Source organism: Sapajus apella, unplaced genomic scaffold (genome assembly GCF_009761245.1).
Source record: "Sapajus apella isolate SASKATOON/1434 unplaced genomic scaffold, GSC_monkey_1.0 scaffold150, whole genome shotgun sequence".
NCBI classification, from domain to species: domain Eukaryota; kingdom Metazoa; phylum Chordata; class Mammalia; order Primates; family Cebidae; genus Sapajus; species Sapajus apella.
The window spans coordinates 1190083-1213205 of NW_022437090.1; the positions used below are offsets into that span (position 1 = coordinate 1190083).

Sequence of the window (23123 nt, forward strand, 5' to 3'; positions counted from 1 at the left end):
TCACAAATCACCTTCTGATGTGAAACTCGAGGTCTAACTCCGAAACTCTTCAACATTTACTTAACATGTATCAATTAAGCGCCTTTCTAAAAAAAATTGTAAAATACAGATAACATAAATGCAGCATCGTAACCATTTTTAAATGTACAGTTCTAATAGTGCTAAGTCCATTCACATCGTTCAATTTCTCTTAGTCCTATGTGCTACCAACAGAACAAAATGATGCCCATGAAATCTAGGTTGAGGAGAAACGAAAAAGAAGAGAAAGAAAAGACAGGTTAAACGGTGCAGTGAAAAGAAAAACAGCCCTAGGTGGGAATGAATCCAGGCCCTGTCGTTAAAACGCTGCATGGCTTTGGGTAAATCTAACCTTTTGGGGCGTTCTCTTCCTCGTCTGAAAAATGAGAGGTTCGGTTTAGATGACCTTGGAGAACTCTTTCAACTCTAAAGCCGCTTATGTAGAAAAGGAGAGGAAAAATATTTCCTAAGGAGCAAAAAATGGGGCGCGCACCAGTAACGCCCAGCTCCACCTGTTTCCTAAGATCTTGGCCAAGAGCTTAAGAACTATCCCGGGCGAGTAGCCTGTTCTGTCTACTACCCTGTTTCGCGTGGAGCTCTGCAGCTGGCCAGGTGCCACCACCCCCTGCACCCCATTCCACCCTCAGCATCCAGGGATCTGCCTCTTGAGCACCCCCAATCCCCAGGTCCCGAGGTCGGCATCTCTGGTTCTCAGACCAGGTATAGGTGGTCCTGCAATCACAACATCCACGCTGTGTCATACGGCGAGGGAGTGCATTGCGAGGAGGGCACCAAGCGCAGCTCAGATGAACGCCTCCAGGGCTCAGAACGAGCACGCCGGGGCAGGGCAGCTCCAGGCGTCACTCAGGGTGCGAGGCAGAGAACAACGAGGCGCGCCCGGCCAGCCCTGAGCGCCGAGGCTCCAGGACGGAGCGCTCGGCCGAGCGTGCTCAGTGCGCCTGCGCCGTGCGTGAGCGCGCTCGTACGCTCGCTCCCCGGGCGGCGCGCCTAGGCGCTCGCGAAAGCTCGCGGTGGCTCCGAGGCGCGCGCCGGCGGTCCTCGGCCGCTCCGGGTACCCGAGGGACGCGCGGCCGCCCCCGGCCGGCGCTGCAGCCCCCACCCCTTGGAGCCAGGGGCCGGGGTCTGAGGTGAGCCCCCCGAAGCGTGCAGGCCCCCAGGCCAGGGCGGCGGGAGAGGGAGCGGCGAGTGTGGAGCCCGAGGAGGCGCTTGCTGCTCCGCCTCAGCCCGCGCTGAGGAGCCAGCTGCAGCCCGGCGCCTCCTCCTCAGGGATCGTTTCTCTCGTCGCGGCCACAACAAAAGCCTTGGGCGCCGGGCTGGGGCTGGCGGCGGAGCTGGGGCCCGGGCCCGCGGTGGCGGCCGGGGGGCGCGGGGACGCCTAGTTTGGGGCTCAGGGCTGACGCGGCGAGCTGCCCCGGGAGACGGTTAACCCTGTCCTCCCTGAGCCGGCGCTCGGCAACCTGTGCGAGTGTGGACCGCGGTTTGCTCGCCTCCATCCCGGCCCAGACCCTGCGCGGCTCGGAGAGGGGCCCGGCCGGAGCCGGCTGCAACGGGGGGCGCCGGGGGGCGTGGGCGGAGGACAATGCGCCGGGGACTCCTGGCCGCCCGAGGCGCGCGCCGCCAGGCTCCCGGCTCCGGCTCGGGTCAGCGTCGGGCCCACCTTTGCCTGCCCACGCCTGAAAGTTGTCCCCTCCCGCCCATCAGTTTCCAAAGTCCTTGCTGCCTTCCGCGCTCTTCCTCCGGCTGCCCCCTCCGCGGGCTGTGGGTTTGCGGTGGAGCGGGCGCCGCCGGATCCCCGAGGGGCCGCCTCTGAAATCAAGCTGCGGCGAAACAGCCGGCAAGGTTAAGGAGCCTTGTGCCTTTCAAGACATATAAACATCTTCCTAGAGGCGTTTTCCATCTTAGTCTTGAGTTCGATCCCCCTGTTGTAGCAGAAGGCAAGGGGGCTTTTCTTGGTTTTGTTTTTAAGAACAAAAGCACGTGCCATGAATTGAGGCCGTGGAGAGGACTCCAGATTTAGAGAGATCTGCCCCATGAAGGAGGTCCGGCGTTTTGCCCAGTGTAGAATGACTCTGAATTTTGGTTCTCGGCTGGAATGAGGGAGATGCTGCAGAGCAGAACAGCCGCGTCAGTGAGTGCTACGGGAAAGTGTTCAGACACTGCCTCGTCTTAGAGAAGTAGTTCTGATCCGGAATGCTTAGTGACGGGAGTTGAGTGACTTTGCAAGGCCAATATAACGTGAGCAAGGAAACAAAGACTTGCCTACCCCTGGGGATGTAACGCCCCTCCCTCACCCTACTTAGTCTTTGGTGGTGTGCTGGTGCGGTTCCTGCTTTGTAGGCTGGGAAAGGAATAGAAACCCTTAGTTCTGTTTGTTAAGAAGTGGTTACTCCTGAAGATAATGCTTTCCCTCTTTACTTTTAAACAAATCAAAACTATCTTTTTCCTCCGGAAACAAAGAAAAAAACCCACAAAGATTTTTTTTAAAAATTCGGAGTTGGAGAGCCTAGGAAAGGTTTAAGAGCTTGACTGGGCAGGGCTGGAAGGATGGAGCTGAAGATAAAATATAATTAAGATGCAGCCCTTCTTGTGCCATATCCTCCCGCCCCATTGTTTGAAACTATTAAGAAAATAAGTAAATTACTGGTAAAGCCTATCATTCTACTCTCTCTTTCCTGCTACCCTTTTCCCTCATCCATTACTAATATTCTCTATCTCCATCTCTCCTCAATCTATGAAAGTGTCCCATTTGGAAAAGAAGAAGAAAGACAATGAGCTATTTCCTCATCCTAGCTACACTATGCTTCTGAGCTTTATTTTGTGCTTTGAGCATTCAGGTAGATATTTCTTGGGAGTTCTGTGATTGAGATATTTCAAGTAGAGAGGGTGAGGGGAATTTAATAGCAAAGTGCGCATTCTCTTTTTGTATGGAACAAAGTGAAAGCTTTATCACTGGGGAAGGAGAGAGGAGTTTTTCCGCTCACACTAAGTTTTCTGTTTCCCAGGAAACAGACTTAAATTTCATAATAGTTTGACAGGGAAATTCTAAGATTTTATATTCAAAACTTTTTCTGAGCATGTGAATTTGTTGATGTTAGGCTGCTGTTGACTTTCTTTTCCTTCAGAGGCAGATGGTCGGAAACAGTTCTTACCACTTCATTGAGTATTGGCCTCAAGTTGTTTTTGTTTTTTTTTTCCTAACCCTAGAACTCTAGAATTATGCTTGATTAAAACTGCAGCTGTCCACAAAAATAAAAAGAATGATTTTGAAAATATGTACTGAATAAATTATTCAGTATCAATTGGAGAAAAATGCGTGGTAGAGTCTCGAGGAAAAAAATTAGATTTTCAGTAGTGATAGTTCTATAATACCAGGAACAAATGAAGCGTAACAGCTTCTCACTGGCTAGGAAAGAGTTTTACCTACTATGTCAAAAATGAATTTCTTTTTGTTTTCCAATTCATGTTGGGAACTATTGACTGTTTGGTATATTCAAGAAGTGCATTGTATATGAAGTTTGAGATGAATATAACTAGGCTATTGGACCTAAAAGCCAAATCCTGGTCCCCAGATTTTGTCTCTTTGAAATAATTCTGTAGTCAAAGCATGCAAAACCATACAGCCTTGTTAAGGGGAGGAAAGCAGGGGCTTGGTATTAGAGAATTTTTTTATAGCAGATTTAAGGGAAGCTGAGCTGAAATTTCAGCTCTTTTTTAAGTCCCAGAATCTGTCTTTTTCCAGTTTTATTTTTGGGTTACTTTTTAAAGATCTTCTATATTCTTTAGTCTTAGTAATTAATAATTTCTAAATTGAACAGAATTTTGATGCCTACCATTCATTTAAATTTTGAACCTAGATGGATTTATTTTTCCTCTGTGTGTGCATGTATGTGTGTGTTTTAAGCCTTAATCACTTAACACATTGAAAGATTAGGTTAGTTGTTGTAATCAGTAGATGATCACAAGAAGGACTTTAAAAATTTTAGATGAAGTAGGAAAGTTCAGAAAAGAGATTAATAGGACTCTAGGTCCTGTGAATTAAATATGAAACCATATAAACTTTTTTATAACAACCAGTAGGCAAAGGGCCAAGGACTACATAGACTTTAAGAAAAGGAAAGTAACATTGGAGCGATGAGTATATACTCTGTATATTTTGTCTAACAAGACAATAATTTCCTTAAGAGAAGAAATTTTTATTCGTAGTCATTTCGAATCCTTGCAATGTATTCTTGATAACGTGTCTGAGAAAAGACAAAGAATATCCCTCCTGTTCCCTCTGTAGCCACTATATAACCAGCATTTACTTTGAGACAACCTTTAGATGGTCTTTCTCAATTGGAAATGCAAAATGTTACCTACATTTATTAGGTGTCAAGAAAATGAAATCTCAGCAGAACGATGAAATGGATCCTTTCCTTAAAGAAAGTGTGAATTGGAATAGAGTTGCTGGACATAATCCTTTGTTGTAGAACCCCTTGACAAGCCCTTAGGGCCCACTTTTCTCATCATCCTTTCTTCTGGGATTCAGCCTGCTTTCCACTTCACAGTTGCCACCTCCTGAGTTTCCCACTGAGTTCTTTGGGTCTGATTTTGCAGCCAGCCAGGGAAGACAGTCTTCCAAGACTGGAATTTCTTCCCTTTATTGTTGTGTTTCAGGACAAATACTTAGTTGATATTATTTTAAGGACTTTTACTTTTTGTCATCAAAAGAAACCTGATAAATAATGATTGGGAAATATAAAATTCCTGATGTTACACATTCATAAAAATAGAAATGTGTAAGCTTTAAAGTATCTGGTTCTTTTTGTTTTCTGATGGAGTGTTAACCAAGTAACTTAGTCTGAAATCAGTTTTCCAGATAGCCTATGTAGCTCTATGGAGAAGTGAATATGTCTCTTTTCCCACACAAAGGACATGAGCAACTCTTGCATAGCATTCACTTTTTACAGGGCCCTGGCCCCTGAAGCTGCTTACTCCAATTATGTTAATCTAGTAGGTCCCTTTTTTTCCCCAGTTGATATGCTACAGTTTCTTATAATAAAAAAAATGATAATAAGAATGCCCAAAACAAGTGTTAACCTTTATTTAATGACTTGCTATGTTTTGGTAGGATGTCTTTGGGTCCAGAATCTTTGTTATGTCCTGAAAGTCTGGAACTTCAACTTACAACTTTTCCATGGATGACCTTACCTTAGGAAAAATGGCATACTCAGTTGATCATGATTAGAAGCAGATAATTCAATGTTATTGGAGACATATTATTTGGAATGTTTATCAAAAGTTTAAATTTTTAAATTTTATTTATTTTTTTTGAGACAGGGCCTCACTCTGTCACCCAGGCTGGAGTACAGTAGTGCATTCTCCACTCACTGTAAACCTCCGCCTCCCACATTCAAGTGATTCTGGAGCCCCAACCTCCTGAGTAGCTGGGACTACAGGCACATGCCACCATGCCCAGCTAATTTTTGTATTTTTAGTAGAGATGGGTTTTTGCTGTGTTGGCCAAGCTGATCTCAAAACTCCTGGCCTCTAGTGCTCTGCCTGCTTTGGCCTCCCAAAATGCTTCGATTACAGGTGTGAGCTACTATGCCCAGCCAGGAATGTTTATCAGAAGTTTTTAAAATTGTGTGTACCATTTGATTCAGTTGATTGGTTATCTGACTCTTTTTAGTATTGAAAATCAGATTTTGACTCTTACTAAATTGATCATCACTGATTTGCTTTTCTTACTAGGTACAATAGAACAGTAGTGTATTCCTTGGCTTGTTGCTTAATTAGTAGTCAATAAACCAGTCATTTTGCTAGTTTTTATTCTTGTCAGCTAGTCAGCATACATTTATAGATTTAGCAGAGTTAATCACTTCATACACAAAATAATGTACTACAGGTTTTTTCATTATTTCCCATAAAGCATTTAATATTTTATTTTTAAACAGTCAAAATAGTTTTACTTTATTACATATACTTATTTTTTTCTGACAAAATGGGAGCTATATACATATACTGTTTTGTGAACTGTTTTTTAATTTTTTTTCTGTTTGTTCTTACTGTCTTCCCACATGAACAAATACAGGCTTATGCTCATCATTTTTAGTAACTATAATCTATTGTGGTTGCACCATAATTAATTTAACCAATTTCTTATTGGTAGACTTTTAGGTTGTTTACAACTTTTAGTTTTTTTTTTTTTTTTTTTTTAGATACAATGTGACACTAATATTTTGGTTGTGCATCATGTGTATGTATGTGTTTACTTAGTTATAAGATGGATTTATTGGATGAAATTGTGTACATTTTAATGATTTTTTATATAAGTAGCTACTTTTTTTTTTTTTTTTTTTTGAGACAGAGTCTCACTCTGTCACCAGGCGCCAGGCTGGAGTGCAGTGACGGGATCTCGGCTCACTGTAACCTCCGCCCTCCGGGTTCAAGAAATTCTCCTGCCTCAGCCTCCCGGGTAGCTGGGACTACAGGCACGTGCCACCACACCAAGCTAATTTTTTTGTATGTTTAGTAGAGATGGGGTTTCACCATGTTGGCCAGGATGATCTCGATCTCTTGATCTCATGATCCACCCACCTCGGCCTCCCAAAGTGCTGGGATTACAGACTTGAGCCACCGAGCCCGGCCTGCTACTTTTTATTTTAAAGTACCAACTAATTTACTAATAGCATTTGAAAATGTTGAAATGTTTGAAGGGGTTCTTTACCCCATATCCCCACGCTATACTGTGTTCTATCATTATTGTTTTTTCCCATCTGATTGGCAAAAATCTTATCTCACATTTACATTTTTTATTATTAGTGAATTTGAATATCTTTTCATATGTTTCTTGGCTATTTGTATTTCTTTTGTAAATTTATGTCCTTTGCTTATTTTTCTATTAAAATATTATCCCTTATCTGCTTATATTTTTAAAATTTATTTTATATTTATAATTACATAAACTATACCTTTATTCTTTTTAATTATTTTGTTCTAGGATAGCATTTCTCAAGACCTGACTCATGAAGCACTTGTAACCTGAGGTAATCATTAGAATGTGTTTCATTCTCCAAGATTCAGATTTCTTAGACCTATGGGGGAATCCATGAAACTGCTACACTTTAAGATTAGAGAACTGCTATTTTGAGGAAAATGAAAATTCTTTAAATAACACCTATGGTTTGCCTGTTTTCTTTTTGTCTTACTGCATTCCACTGTTGTTTTTTTCCCTTCTTTGAATAATCATAAACTACAGTCTTGCTATATCAAGATTATTGTCCTTTCACAGCTTAACAGTAGATTTTACAAAAGCATCTTGGTACATAGTAATTTGAATGTCATGGTACATAAGGAAGCACTTTTATAAGAAGGTAGGATGCTTTACTTGCAAGTAAGGCAAAAGGAATAATAAGAGGAAACCAGGTAAAATAGATGGAATAGGCAGAAATGTAAGGGAACATTTCAGCTAGTTTTGAAAGCTCAGTGAGATATTGGTCAGTTTCTTCCTCAGGTTTTATGTGGTAGTCTTCTTTGACCCATTGATTTGAAACCCATACCTGTTTGAAAACTAAATTAGCCTCAATGAAATTTTTGAAATTCTTGGTGTTACTGTATACATATTCAAGAGGGAGTAATGTTCCCTTTAATTTTTTTAGTTGCAAGCAAATGAACATGCTACATAAGCAATAAACTACAAAGACCGAACTTACATGGATATTTTAATACTACAATCAAATAAAACTTTCAACAGTTATTTGACATATTTAATGATACACATAATTGTTACTGTGCTGCATGGTAATTAAGATAAGTATATTTTTAACTGTGGTTAATAACAGTTTTCTATAGACAGACCTCAACATTTGTGGGGAGAAAAAAATATGGCAGGCCAAGAAGCTGTTTCAGAAATTTCTGATACAGAACGTAAGGGAGCTTTAAGGCTTCTTGAGCAGGGTTTGCATTTAACCTCATTTCCTAATTCTAGGGACCACAGACTTTTCTTTTTCCCTTCTGTTAGTCAAGACCATCTACTAAAGGGAGAAATGGGGAAGATTCTGCCACTGTTTTACTTTCTACCAATAGTTTTCTGCCTGGTAACTGAAGCTTGGGACATAGAGGTCCCAATCATTGGTAATGTGCAAAGGACAGTTTCTTACCCTGCTTAAGTCAAAGCAGTTCCAGATCTCTTGTCTAAGTTATCATAGGTGCTAGTATTTGAGTTGACCTGTTCATCTGGATCTTTGAGAATTTCTGAACCTGAATTTTTTATCTTTTCCCAACCTAGGCTCACCACAACAAACATAAGACTATTCAGTGCGTATGAAACAAAATGAAATAAAAGCAAAGTTAACATCATTACTAAACCAAATCAAAATGTGATAGCTTAGAATATGGTTTTTTTTCATACCAGACCTGCCTTCCATTCTACCCACACCCTCTTAGTTCCAATTGAGAATCACATGTATCTTTGCCCCTGGAAAGTACATACAAGTGAGAAATTCTAAAGCTCCGTGGAAATAATAACTGGGAATTATTTCTATTTTTGCTGTGACTTTTTAGGGATAATTTCTCTTCTCTGTGCAGCATGGCTGTGTATAATGACCGTTTGTTGATGAAATATTTCTAAGTCTAGTGCTACATCTGTGCGACTAAATTTTTGTATTATCTAAAAAAAAAATGTAATACTGTGAAAATTTCCTAATATTTTAGAACCTTCTATATATCAGTTCAGTATTGGTTGATAGAGGTAGCATTTGTATAAACTAACTCAGTGATTAAAATGTCTAATGTTTAATACTGAGTTACCATTTATAAAGTATTTTTGCATACATTATCTTATGATTCACTCATATCATCCCTGTGAGTAAGGTGGTATTGGAATCATTTTCAAGAAGAAAAATTCTGGGTGCATAGAACTTAAGTGGTCTGTTTTTGTTCACACGGCTAGAAAGAGGCTTGAATCCGTATCTTTTGACTTACTTTTCAGACCACTTTCACGGATGTCTTCTGCCACATCAGTTAATGCAAAAATATACTATTCAAGATTAAAGCATACAATTTTAAGTTTGATAATTTAGGTTATAAGCATAATATATATCATTTAAATAAAATTTAGGACAATAGCATAAGAATTTTTCAAAATAGATCAATTATAGTGACCGTTGAAAAATTCTCATCACAGATGAAAAGTTAAACCATGTATTATAGAAGCAACTGAGGGAAGAAAATTAAATTTGCATTTAAAGGTTATTTAAGGATCATTTCAGCTATAGCATAAATGATAAAGTAGAAAAATTATGTCTATAAAGTACACACATATTATTAACTGTTAGGTCAGTATAATATCTCTCATCAAAGATTTTTAATGCCAAGTCCATAATACTTTGGGAGGAAGTGACTAATGTCTCTCATTTTTAAAATAATGCTTTTCAGATATTTCAGTCGAAGGAAGAAATAGCTCTTCTCCTAAGATGGAATCTGTGGTTTGGGAATGTGGTTGATCAACTTGATGTGTTGGCCAAATGTGCCCCATGTAATAAAATGAAAAGAAGAGACAAGATGATGTCATTTTCCCATATTGTGAAACCAAAAACAAACGCCTTTTGTGAGACCAAGCTAACAAACCTCTGACGGTGCGAAGAGTATTTAACTGTTTGAAGAACTTAACAGTAAGACATAGAAGAAGTACCTTCAAGCTGAGACCTGCAGGTGTATAAATATCTAAAATACGTATTGAGTAGGCCTGATCATCCGAATCTCATTCAGATCCAGGAAGGATGGCTGTGAGTTGGATCGTCTTCTCTTTTTGGCCCTTGACTATGTTCGTGGGGCATATAGGTGGGCACAGTTTGTTTTCTTGTGAACCTATTACCTTGAGGATGTGCCAAGATTTGCCTTATAATACTACCTTCATGCCTAATCTTCTGAATCATTATGACCAACAGACAGCAGCTTTAGCAATGGAGGTAAGACTTGATCTATTATTTGACATATCTTAGTAAGTGACTCTTACGTTGGCCCGTCAACCAATCAATGAGTATGTTTGATAAACAACAGGAAAATAATATGTTATTTAAAATTATATCTTATACATTTAAAATTTTATATGTTTTGCCTCAGACTCTAATAGATTGAAGAATTCATGTTTGGTGAATGTTACTGTTATATTTTAGACATTATACTTTTATAAAGAAATTTGAAACATCAGAAAATGAGACATTAATAGCCATTAAGAAGTTTAAATTTCAAGAATAACTCCCAGGCAATGAAAAAGTGTTTGTCAGTATGAGTTATCTGTTCTTGATCTCGCAGAATTTTAGGAAAGTTTGCTGCCTTATTTGAATTTTTTAATGGTAATTCTTCAGCATTTTTAAATGATTTCAGTTTAGAAACCATTTCAAATTTAGAAACTATGAACACTTTAATTGATATAGTTAATAATAGGTTTAAATAAGTGTATATATGTCTATAATGGTTTTATAATTGAGGACAGGAGTATATATACCAGATAAGAACTAGGAGGCAGTAACCAGTGGTAATAATAGCATAGGCTTTGAGTTAGACCAGCCTGGGTTTGAATTCTGCCTCTACCACTTTCTAGCTATATACTTTGGCCAAGTTATATCAACTTTCTCTTACAAGCATAGTTTCTTTGCTTGTAACTTAGAGGCTTCTGTAAGGCGCAAAGTGAAAATACATGTATAGTGCTTGGCACATAATAAGTACTCTATAAGTGATAGCTTTTATCATTTATTCATATTCTCATATTAACGTGGCTACATAATATAATTTAGAGGCAGTGTTTGATACATTAGTCTTTAGTCTATTTCTATAGTGCTTTAAGCAAGTGGAAGCCTACATGTTTTGGAATTCTTCTCTTTATAATAAAACCAAAAGATTCATCATTTTGAGGGAGACTAAGTCTGAGAAAATTTGTAAGATTATTATTCATAGATTTTGAAGTAAGGAGAGCATCTTATATATTCCATGTATTTGAAAATGCTGTAGAGGTTGAACAAAACATTTTTTGCTTTTCCTCTGAATACGTGAGGTCTAATTGGTTGAAGAGAAGAGATTTGGTTATAGACTGTTGGATTAGGATATATAAAAATGAGTATTGGTTTAATACAGTAAGTTTGTTCCAAGCATGTTAGTCTTTGCTATGGATTAAAGCTATTGATTTCTCACAGAAAATTGAGTTAGAAACATTTTTATTTCTGGTATCATTTTAAATCATAACTCCTTCGGAAAGCAAATAGGTTAATAAGAAGCAGGTCATAAAGATGTTTGTCCTGACTTGGGTTCAGATTTTGGCTCTGCCATGTAATAAGCTTTAAGACTTTGGACAAGTTACTTAACACCCTGGATCTTTGTTTTCTTCATTTGTGAAAAGGCAGTATAATAATACACCTGAAGGGCTGTTAGGATTAAATGAAAGGTTTATAAAGTAGCTGGCACAGTGATCGTACACAATAGGTGATTCACAAATGTTAATTCTATTCCAGATTCCATTTCTAAATCATCTAAAGGGAAGTAGGAGAAGTACCATGTATTTGCTCCAGTGAATTTGCATCCCTCATTGTAGGTTCATTCATTCATAGTGATAGCATGATAGACTCTCTCTGCCTTCTCCAATATACCCAAGTCTAGATATTTTAGTGACAATCGAGTTGCCTCTGTTTGAATTTCAGACATTCTAGGGAGAGCACCTAAGTGAGTAATAGTTTCTAAGAGAAGGCTGTAATGATTTGAAGTAATGCTGGGAATAGTTGCATATTGCATGGTTGTCCTGTCAGGACAGTGATGCCACTGACAGAAGGAATAATCAAACACAATTTGAGAGTGTAATGTTTCTTTAGGAGCAAATGACATGGAAACTCAGCAGACAATACAGCCTGCTCAGTGCTGCTGGTGACACCCTCCACCTCCATCCCTCTGCTGATCTAGGAACCAGCTTAGCAGGCACACATAATTGGAGCAAACCCAGCACATTCTTGGGTGTTTGCTGTGAGACAGGATGAATTCAAAGACAGTTTCCTAGGTGTAACATCTTTCAGCAGGCCTCAGGCTTTAAGCCTGCCTAGAGTCCATTCCATTTTTGTTTCTTTGTGCTTTTTTTGAGGCATGGTCTCTGTGGCCCACACTGGAGTGCTATGGTGTAATCACAGCTCACCACATTCTCAACCTCCCAGGCTCAGGTGATCCTCCTGCCTCAGCCTCCCAAGTAGCTGGGACTACAGGTGTGTGCCATCACCCCTGGCTAAGTTTTTTGTATTTTTTGTAGAGACAAGGTTTTGCCATGTTACCCAGGCTGGTCTCAAACTCCTGGACTAAAGCGATCTACCCACTTGGGCCTCCTAAAGTTCTGGGCTTATAGGTGTGAGCAACTGCGCCTGGTCTAAGTCCATTCCTTAACTGTTTTGTGAGTTAAAACGAGTGCCTGGAACACAATGGCATATTGGCAGTAAGCTAGAGTAACCACGAATAGGAGAAAGGGCAGAATCTGGGTTATTTTAAATTTAATTATTCACAGTCAACAAGTTGGATGTTCTTATATTGTGTCTACAGGGTTCCTACTCTGTACTTTTATTGAGATTGGATAAGTTTAAATAGATAAGTATCAATCCATTAAGTTAGAAAAGAAGATCCTTGCTAATATGTTTATTTCTTTATTTCTGTCTTCTAAAACATGCACATCAACATACAAACAGACATGCTAAATTTTTCTAAGTGGTTAACTTGATATTCTCTTTTACCTGTAAATGAATAGCTTTTGATAGGAAAAAAATTATCATTTGTAAGCTTTGCAAACCATTTTGAGCTGTCCAAATTGCTAAGTTAATTTTTGGGAACTGTTCAGCATAGAGCAGTAATTAACAAATGTCAGTAGCAGTCTTTACTAAACCACCTATTAACAGGTATTTATGACTAGTGGTAATAAAAGATTTGGGCAGACTTTTCCCCATACTGAATAATTAAACATATTGGCTAGGATGGGAACAGATTAGTTTAAGAAGCACTGGAATAGGGATAGGAGACTTGTATTCTGTCACTAACTAGTTTTGAGACCTCTTTGTGTTGATTTCCAATTGGAAGTAAATTTTTCTCCTGACATTTTACAGGGTTATTGTTAAGATCAAGTGAGATAAGTGACATTTATGTTAAAGAATTTTGAAAAGTTAAAGTGCTATGTGAATACAGAGCATTATTCTTTGTTGCCCATCACCCTGTTTTTAAATTTCAGTTAGTATGTGGGAGGAGCAATCTAATCTCTTTGGGAGGTTGATTGCTTGCCACTCCCCTCCCCGCCATGTATATAGGAAAGTAGGCCTCTCTATAGGATAATCAGAGGAAAAACTCCTGGGATGGTTTGTGTTTGCCTCAATTTCCTATTTTTGTTTGTTATTCTCATTAAAGATTTTTTATGATTTAATGTTTTCTTACAATGGAAGTGTGGGAAGCTGGGAATGGAATGAATCCTAATAGAAACACAGAGCCTAAAAGCCTGAACATCCTGTATCTTTTATGGTTCATTAAGAACAAAGTATGTTTGAACCAGCCTCCCAGTTATCCAAACTCAAATTTGAGCTTTTTACTAAAAAATCCATTACAGAAATTTTCCGTATATACAAATATAAGTAGAGTAATATAATGAAATGCCATGTGTCCAGTGTTCAGCCTTAAACATTAGCAGCTCATAGCCAGTCTTGTTTCATTACGACTGCACGCCCTTCTGGGTCACTTTGAAGCAAATCCCAAATATCAAAATTTCATCCATAAATATTTTGGTATATATCTCTGAAAAGTAAGGTATCTTTCAAAATATATGAATACAATACCTTTATTCCTTTATCAGTGCCAAGTATCAAATTAATGTTCAAATTACTGTTGCATATTTCACATTTTTTTTTCATATTGGCTTTTTCTAATCAGGATTCATACATGCATCCAGTTGTGTGTCTCTTAAATCTGTTTCAATTAGTAGGTTTTCCTTTCTTGTTCCCCTTTTTCTCTGTAATGTATTTGTCTTACAGAGTTTCTCATAGTCTTTATTTCGCTGATTGCATCCCTGTAGTGTTGTTTACCATATCTCTGTCTCATTTATTTTTGTAAACAGGAACTGTAGAGACTTGATTAGACACCAATTTGGTTTTTTATTGTTGTTTTGGAAGGAATACTTCATAGTTAGCTAACATACTCCTGCCAGGAGCACATAATACTAAGTTGTTACTCTTTTTATAAATGTTCGCAGCCATTGATGTTTTCCTAGACCAATAATTTTGTAAGGGGTTTGCAAAATGGTTGTATTCTAATTGTCACCCTTTCTTCATTTCTTTTTTTTTTTTTTTTTCCCCCCGTGGCAGGTAATTGAAGCTTTCTTCATTTCTTAGCTGGAATATTTGGAAACTTCTCATTGACTATTGGATTACTTTCCTGTACAGTTTATATAAGAAAGACAGGATAAATGCTTGCTTGTTCCCCCTTTATTAGTTTTCAGAATAATGAGTTGATTACCAAGCATCCATCAAAAGTGACCATTGAGGGGTTTTTTTTGGTTTAAGTTTCATTGTGGACTCAAGGATTTTTTTTTTTAAACATATTTGATGTTTTAAATCTATCACAGTTATTATTCTTATTGACGCTCAAAATGCTCCAACTTTGGTAGTGGGAGCCTCTGCATGGCAGCTCCTGAGTGTTTTGTTTTTGAGACAAGGTCTTGCTCTGTCACCCAGGCTGGAGTGCAGTGGAGCAATCATAGCTCACTGTAGCCTCAAGCTCCTAGGCTCAAACAATCCCCCTACCTCAGTCTCCAAAGCAGGGGCTACAGGTACATGCCATCATGCCTCGCTAATTTTACAGAACTCTTTTTTTGTAGAGACAGGGTCTCACCATGTTGTCCCAGCTGATCTTGAACTGTTGGCTTCAAGCTATCCTCCTGCCTTTGCTTCCCAAAGCACTGGGATGACAGGCATGAGCCACTGTGCCTGACTCTACTTAGTGTTTTTGACACCACCCTACTGGTGTTTAATAGTTTCTTTTCTTTCTGGTGTGATTCAAGCTCACTTCATAAAATTCTACATCAGACCCTGAATCATCAGTTTCTGTAGGAAGCACTGGTTTCTTCATTTGGAAATGATACTTAGAGACCACTATCTGCGTGCTAAGTATATTGATACTAAATCGTTTTTAGGCCTTTTCATGAACAGAGCTAGGGAATACTTTTTTTTTTTTTTTTTTTTTTAAAGAGAAAGTCCATCATGAGTTTATGCTGATATTTGCAATTCAAGTAATATTGCAGGATGCTGTTTTGTTTTTGAGAAAGGGTCTTGCTCTGTTACCTGGGTTAGAGCGTAGTAGCACGATCACGGCTCACAATAGTCCTAATCTCCTGGGCTCAGTTAATCATACCTCAGCCTCCTGAGTAGCTGGGACTACGGGTGCATTCCACCGTGCCTGGCTAATTTTTGTGTTTTTTTGTTTGTGTGTTTGTTTGTTTGTAGAGACAGGGTTTCACCATGTTGCCCAGTCTGGTCTCAAACTTTTGGTCTCAAGCAGTCTACCTGCCTTGGCCTCCCAAAGTGCTGGGATTACAGATCTGAACCACTGTGCCTGGCCAGGGATTTTATTTAGTATCTTTAAATTCATGTTTCTCTATTTTCTTCAAATAAATCCTCAAGTTTATTATACACATATGTAGTTTCAGAATAATATTAGCGATATTATTACTAACAATATGATTACAGCAAGCAGTTTAAGATTTCTTTATACTTCTTTTTGTTCTTTGGGATGTCTATCAGCAAGGATGTACAATGAAATTATTGTGTTTTAAGTCACTGAAATATTTTTTCTTCATGTGGTTAAACACAGTACACTGTTAGATTCTTAATGTTTTATTTTGATTTTGAGGAATGACTTTTTAAATTTTTTTTTTTTTAATTTATTTTATAATGATACTTCAAGGTACATTCAGAGAAGTCTAGTTTCTATTCCTCTTTCACCTCTATCTTATATTTTCCCTCCACCTAAAGGTAGCCATTTTTTAAAAAGTTTTTATCCTTCCCTTTAAAAACCTTAAATATAACACATATAAAATATTTATATAATATATATCTAAATATAGTCTTTTATCTTTTTTGATACAGTTATACTGTTTGTTTTCCCTACATTGCTTTTTTTTCTTCACTTAATGTATCTTGGATATTTCATAGTAACATTTATAGATATTCTTCATTTTAAAAATTTTAAAAATTTGTGGTAAAATATACATAATACAGTTATGCAACATAATTATAATTGTATCTGTGGAGTTTTCTCTTCTTCCAAAACTGAAAATCTGTACTCATTAAACAACAAATCAGTGCCCATTTTTTCTTCTCCCTAATCCCTGGCAACTGCCATTTTACTTTCTTTGCCTCTGAAGTTGACCACTCTAGGCATTTGGTATAAGTGAAATCACACAGTATTTGTCCTTTTGCAACTGGCTTATTTCATTTAATATAGTGTCCTCAAGATTCATCAATGTATCATATGTCACAATTTTCTTCTTTTTTTTAAGGCTGAATAGCATTCCATTTTAGGTATATAACATGCTTTGCTTATCCATTTATCCATCAGTGGACACTTGGGTTGTTTTTACATTTAAGGTGTTACAAATAGTGTTACTATAAATATATAATCTGAGTTCCTGCTTTAAATTATTTGGGGTTTGCAGTCAGAAGTGGAATTACTGGGTCATATGTTAATTCCATAGTTAATTTTTTGAGGAACTATCAAAGTGTTTTCCATATGGTGGCACCATTTTACATTTCTACCAGTAATACACAAGGTTCTGATTTCTCCACATCTTGGCTAATACTAGGTATTTTGTTTTGTTTTGTTTTTTATAATAGCTGTCTTCATGATTATGACATGATCCTTATTTTTTTATAGCCAAATTTTACGCCATTGGGTTGGATATACAATGTTATTCATTTAATCCCTGTTGATGGACATAGGAAACAATTGTGTTTTCTGTCTTTTGCTGTTAAAATGTTGCAAGTGTATTTTCACATTTTGACTAGCGTATTTTTAGGATAGATTTCTAGAAGTACAAATGTGTGTGTTATTTTCCTTGATATTGCTAGACCTCTCTATAGAGGTTGTACCATTTTGCGTTTCCACTAACAATATTTGAGAGTATCTGTTTCTTCACAGCTCTACCAGAATAATGTGTAGTCATGTTTGTTTGTTTCTTTAAATAATAAATTCTTGGCAACTTTCCTTTAATGTTAGTTTGTTTTAAACCAATCTGCTAGGTGGGAAGTGGTGTTTCAATGATTTTCATCAACTATTTTACAGAGACAGAAACACCTTCATAATTATTGATACGTGATGGTTCTTAATACTGGCAAGAGTATAAAATTCAGAAACAAAACGCTTCAAGTCCAAGTTTTGCTACTTATCAACTGTGCAACAGTAACAATATAATATCCATGTGCCCTTATTAGAATGGAATTGGTTATAAGGATCAAATGAGATATGTGAAAATTACTTTTTTTTTTTTTTTTTTTTTGAGACGGAGTTTCGCTCTTGTTACCCAGGCTGGAGTACAATGGCGCAATCTTGGCTCACCGCAACCTCCGCCTCCCGGGTTCAGGCAATTCTCCTGCCCCAGCCTCCTGAGTAGCTGGGATTACAGGCACGCGCCACCATGCCCAGCTAATTTTTTGTATTTTTAGTAGAGACGGGGTTTCACCATGTTGACCAGGATGGTCTCGATCTCTTGACCTCGTGATCCACCCGCCCCGGCCTCCCACAGTGCTGGGATTACAGGCTTGAGCCACCGCGCCCGGCCGAAAATTACTTTTTAAGATAACAGTGGGCCGAGTGTGGTGGCTGACACCTGTAATCCTAGCACTTTGGGAGGCCAAAGTGAGCGGATCACCTGAGGTCAGCAGTTCGAGACCAGTCTGACCAATGTGGTGAAATCTCTGCCTACTAAAAATATAAAAATTAGCTGGGTGTGGTGTCAGGCGCCTGTAGTCCAGCTACTGAGGAAGCTGAGACAGAATTGCTTGAACCGTGGACGCGGAGGTTGCATTGAGCTGAGATCGTGCAACTGCATTCCAGCCTGGGCGACATGGCAAGACTCTGTCTAAAAATAAATAAATAAATAAAATAACAGTGCCGGCTGGGCGCGGTGGCTCATGCCTGTAATCCCAACACTTGGGGAGTCTGAGGTGGCAGGATCACCTGAGGTCAGGAGTTTGCAACCAGTCGGACCAACATGGTGAAACCACATCTCTACTAAAAATACAAAAATTGGTTGTTTCAAGGTGGCTCCTGCCTGTAATTCCAGCACTTTGGGAGGCCATAGTGGGCGGATCATGAGGTAAGGAGATTGAGACCATCCTGTCTCCATTAAAAATACAAAAATTAGCTGGGCGTGGTGTCACGTGCCTGTAGTCCCAGCTACTTGGGAGGCTGAGGCAAGACAATCACTTGAACCTGGGAGGTGGAGGTTGCGGTGAGTGGAGGTCGTGCTCCTGTATTCCAGCCTGGGCAACAAGAGCGAAACTCTTTTTCAAAAAAAATTAAAAAGCAAAAAGCTGACCATGGTGGCACACACCTCTGTTGCACTCCAGCCTGGCGACAGAGCGAGACTCCATCTCAAAAAAAAAAAAGGCCGAGCATGGTAGTGCACGCCTGTAGTCTCAGTTACTTGGTAGGCAGAGGCAGGAGAATGCCTTGAACCTGGGTGGTGGGGTGAGCCGAGATTGCACCATCACTCCAGCCTGGATAACAGAGTGGGATTCCATCTCAAAATAAAATAAAATATCAGTGCCAGTCCTTGCCCAGAGGATCAAATCCAAGGCAAAATAGACATTCACAAATTGGCTTCTACTTATTTTCCTAACCTCATTACTCTTCAGAAGCGCTCTTCATCACAGTGAAACAGAATTTAGCATTCCTTTAGTCTATTAAGTCTGTAAATTCTATCTCTGCCTGGAAGGCTTTTACAGTATCCCCTTTGGTAATAAATATCGTAATTTTCAGGGCCTGGTGTGGATGTTATTTCCTTGTGAAACCTGGGATGCCTAGAAGTTAGTGACTCTCTCCTCCATGCTCACCAGTGTGTTTTTTTATTTACCTCTATTTTTGTGTGTATATTATGATGTTGGAATTGGTTACATTTTTATTCCTTCTACTAGAATTTAACCCCTTGAAAGTAGAGCTTGTCTTTACTCATCTTTGTATGCCCAGTACCTGACACAGAACCTCACACATAGTATCTGCTAAATACATGTTTGAATTAATTCATGAACTTTATAAACCCTAAATCCCTTAGAGGTGGCAGTAGTCATGATTATGGCTTTAGTGCTATACCTAAGCTCTTAATCTCCTAGGGCTATAAATAGTTCTGTGGTTGGTGGGGATAGTAATGGTAATTCTAGTACCAAGATTACCACATAGTTTTGAATGCTGGTATTTTACTTTTCTTTTTTTCTTTTTCTTTTTTTTGGTGGGGGGCGGAGTGTCAAAGTGACTTGAATCCTTCAACGTTACGTGTTTGTACTTATAATTGGTATAATTAAGCAAAGAAAGCAACACAACTTTCTCATCTCTAGGTCTTTCGTGTTTCTTCTGCGTGTATATTCTCCATCTTTACTTATCACAATTCTGTTTTACTTGATCCATTGTTAGTTTGAAAAAAGTAAGGTAGATAGCAAAACAGTAATATGGTATCATCCTGGTTTGGGTGAAAAACATATATGCATGTTCATTCACAGTAAGTGATGTAGTGGGATTTTCACCAGGACCAACAGTGGTTCCTGAATTAGTACAGTTTCTTTGTGTTTTCTATGTTCTTCATTTTTGTTTGTATTTTCTGGTTTGTCTGTAAGGAACACAGTGATACTTTTAAAATAGTAAAACTAGTAAAGAAGTTTTATTTTAAAAAATTTCAACTGTCCTTTTTTGTTCAGCTCTTGGTGCAGGGTCTGAGATTTAGTATTTATTAAAAATATTTTGATTGGATAAGTACAATATAAGAAAGAACTTGGTAAATACCTCAACAAAGCAGAGTGCTAAGGGGATTCAAAGAGAGTGATTGTATGCGGAAGGAATCATGGAAGGCTTCAAATTGCAGATGGTATTTGAATGAACCTTGAAAGACAGATTTTTTTTACTGTTGTTCTTGTTTTTATTTTAAGAGACTAGTATAATGTACGCCCATATAGCAATAATTATTAACATTTTGTGGATAGGCTTTTTAGAAAATGAAACTTCTTGTATTCTTAGAATTCATGATGTTAATCTTTAGAATACATGCATTATCAAACAGATTTACTTTCCTTGTTACTTTTTGAGGTTAATATTAATAAGGTGGTTTTCCCTAAACAAACATCTAGCAAAATGGCCTTCTTAAGAAGCCTGATGTGAGGAGAAACTAGCCAGGAATTAAGAAGCTTCTAAATTGAAAAAGGCACATACAAGGAGTAGATAATTGCATATAGTCATTTCTGACTTTAGGACAAAAAATAGCTTCTGAAATTTTTAATTGATTTTCTTGTGTGACAAATTACTATAAAGTGATTTGTTTTAAATTATTAAATGTGTTGGAATTTGGTTTGTAAAACTGTATCTTTTGAGACTTAATTCAAAACTGTCCATGATATTGGAAATATTAAAAGTTTACTTCCTAAAGAAAAGTCAGATTTATGGACTTCTCTGGGAATTCTGCTTTGACTTGTAAAAATAAATATGCTTCTGTGATAATGACAGATTTCTGCAAACCCACTCACTGAAAGAGTATTGGAAGGCATTTAATATGCTATCACAAAACATTTTTAAAAATTAAGATTTGAATAAGAAAATAAATCTTTAGGATTAAAGGTGTTTTTGCAAACCTAGAGTTGTTTTTTTAAAATACAAAATAATTTTTAAAGTTTGAACGTTTTCCCATTAGGCATTTTATTGTTACAGAAAGGAGATTTTTTAAAGATATCTTTTTTAGTCACTTACAATTATTCTAAAAAGTTATTTTTGAATAATTTCTCATTCTAAGGGATCTGAAATAGCCATTTTTAAATTTTCAAGACTATTCCACATTTGGTTTTATGTTTAGTGAATTTAATCATAATACTCCCAAACCCTATAGGGTGCAGTTTCTATGGTTACCAGACCCTTTGTAGAGTGACAAAGGTTGGAATTCTGATTCTCATGAGTCAAATTTTGGCCTTTGACTGGGTCCTCTCTGTACATCCTTGCTAAGCTTGGGCTGTTGCTATGCTTGAAGGCTTGTCAGCTAGCAGGTTCCTATGGTAACAGGAATGGAAATTTGAAAGAAGAAAGAGAATGGTAGCACAGAGGCTTGGTTGATTTGAATTTGAACAAAGAATGGAAGGTTCCCTGTAGTGCACCTTTGTTGTAGAAACCAGAAATTTAATTTTAGAAAGTTACTTTCCAGTTTGTAAACTTCTATACCCTGGTCTTGATTTAGTGAACAAAAGTATTATGGTTTAGGGAAGTACTCAATATGAATCTTTTAAAATTCAGTTAGCTAAAGTTCCTTTCCTATACTTCATAGAACTTTAATAGTATTTCTTATGTTATACTTTTGTTCTCAGATTTTTAGTGTTTAGCCTACCTCATTTAATTTTGATTTTGCTGAAGTCAAAAATTGTTAAGGTTAAAATCAGGGCAATTTGCTTAGTTGGAAAATATTTATATTTGTATTTGTTTTTATGTAACAGCTTTATTGAGATATAATATGAATACAGTAAACTGCCCTCATGTAAAGCATTTAGTTTGATGAGTTTTGACAGATCCTGTGAAACTATCACCACAGTCAAGATACAGAGCAGTTCCATCACCTCAAAAGCTTTCTTGTGCTGCTTTGTAGTCACCCTGCTCTCTGCTGCCTGCTCCAAGCAACACTGATCTCCTTTCTTTCATTATGGATTAGTTTCCATTTTCTAGAGTTTTATATAAATAGAATCATTCAGTATCTACTTTTTTATGTGTGGTTTCTTTCACTCAGCATAATGATTTTGAGATTCATCTGTGTTTTGTTTTGCTTTTTAAAAACTTAATTCCCATTTTAAAAACTGGCTCACTTGGCATTGAGAACAGGGAATTTAGCAAGGCTCCTCCTTATGCCCACCAAGTAGGCCTGCCACAGCTCTATTAACTTGCACCTGTTCCTCAGTCCCTTTCAAGCTAATCATTTATTTATTGTGTTCTGTATGCTAACTATATATTTTTACTTATGGATTATTAAGACCATTTTACAGAAGAGGAAACTGAAACTTAGATTAAGTACAACAAATTCATTAAGTGCTAGGGCTCTGGATAAGAATGCCAAGGTTTGACTTAATCCTGGGTCTGTCTTTGTACTTGTGTGATCTTGGTAAAGTTACTTAGTTTTCTGTATCTCGTTTTCTTCACATGTATTGTAAAATGATTTAATAATAATAGGATTGTTGTAAAGGTTAAATGAGATAATGTGTGTAAGACCCTTTGAACAGTGCTGGTATTAGCGCTAGAATGTATCCAGGTCACACAGCACCAAAGTACATTACCGGTGGCAGCGAATTCATATAGGTCTGCAGCAACCTCACTTCTTACCTCCTCAGAAGAAAGAATTTGACTGAAGGGATCAGGCAGAGTGGGAGACTGAGGCAAATTTTAGAGGAGAAGTCAAAGTTCATTAAAAAGCTTTAGGGCAGGAACGAAAGGAAGTAAAGTACACTTGGAAGAGGGCCAAGTGGGTGACTTGAGAGATCAGGTGCCCGGTTTGATTTGACTTAGGGTTTTATATGTTGGCATACTTCTGGATCTTCTCCCTCAGTCTTCCTTTGGGGTGGGCTGTCTGCATACACAGTAGCCTGCTAGCTCTTGGGAGGGGGCTGCATGAACATTGTGTTTACTGTAGTTGTATGCATACTCATTTGACACATTCTTCCCTTACCAGTCAGTCTAGCATTCCTCGAGGAAGGTCATATACCGGTAAAACGCTGCTATTTTGCCTCTTGGTGCACATGTTTGAGCCCACTCCCTCATCTCCTGAGTTCTTATCAGGAAGCTGCTGATCACCAATTTTCCTTTTTTTTTTTTTT

At 38.1% G+C, this 23123-nt stretch overlaps 1 protein-coding gene across 3 annotated transcripts in view; it reads left to right on the forward strand.

The window, feature by feature from the left end:
• Window positions 1-1023: 1023 nt before the first annotated feature.
• Window positions 1024-23123, forward strand: part of FZD3 (frizzled class receptor 3) — a 76258-nt gene continuing 54158 nt past the window's right edge. Inside the window, exons 1-3 of one of the 3 annotated variants that reach the window (XM_032265423.1) lie at window positions 1024-1166; window positions 7022-7067; window positions 9457-9989. In XM_032265423.1, coding sequence (XP_032121314.1) covers window positions 9801-9989 — 189 coding nt within the window. In that variant the 5' untranslated portion in view covers window positions 1024-1166; window positions 7022-7067; window positions 9457-9800. The remainder of the gene's footprint in view (window positions 1167-7021; window positions 7068-9456; window positions 9990-23123) is intronic. The other 2 variants (XM_032265424.1, XM_032265425.1) reach the window with 2 other exon arrangements.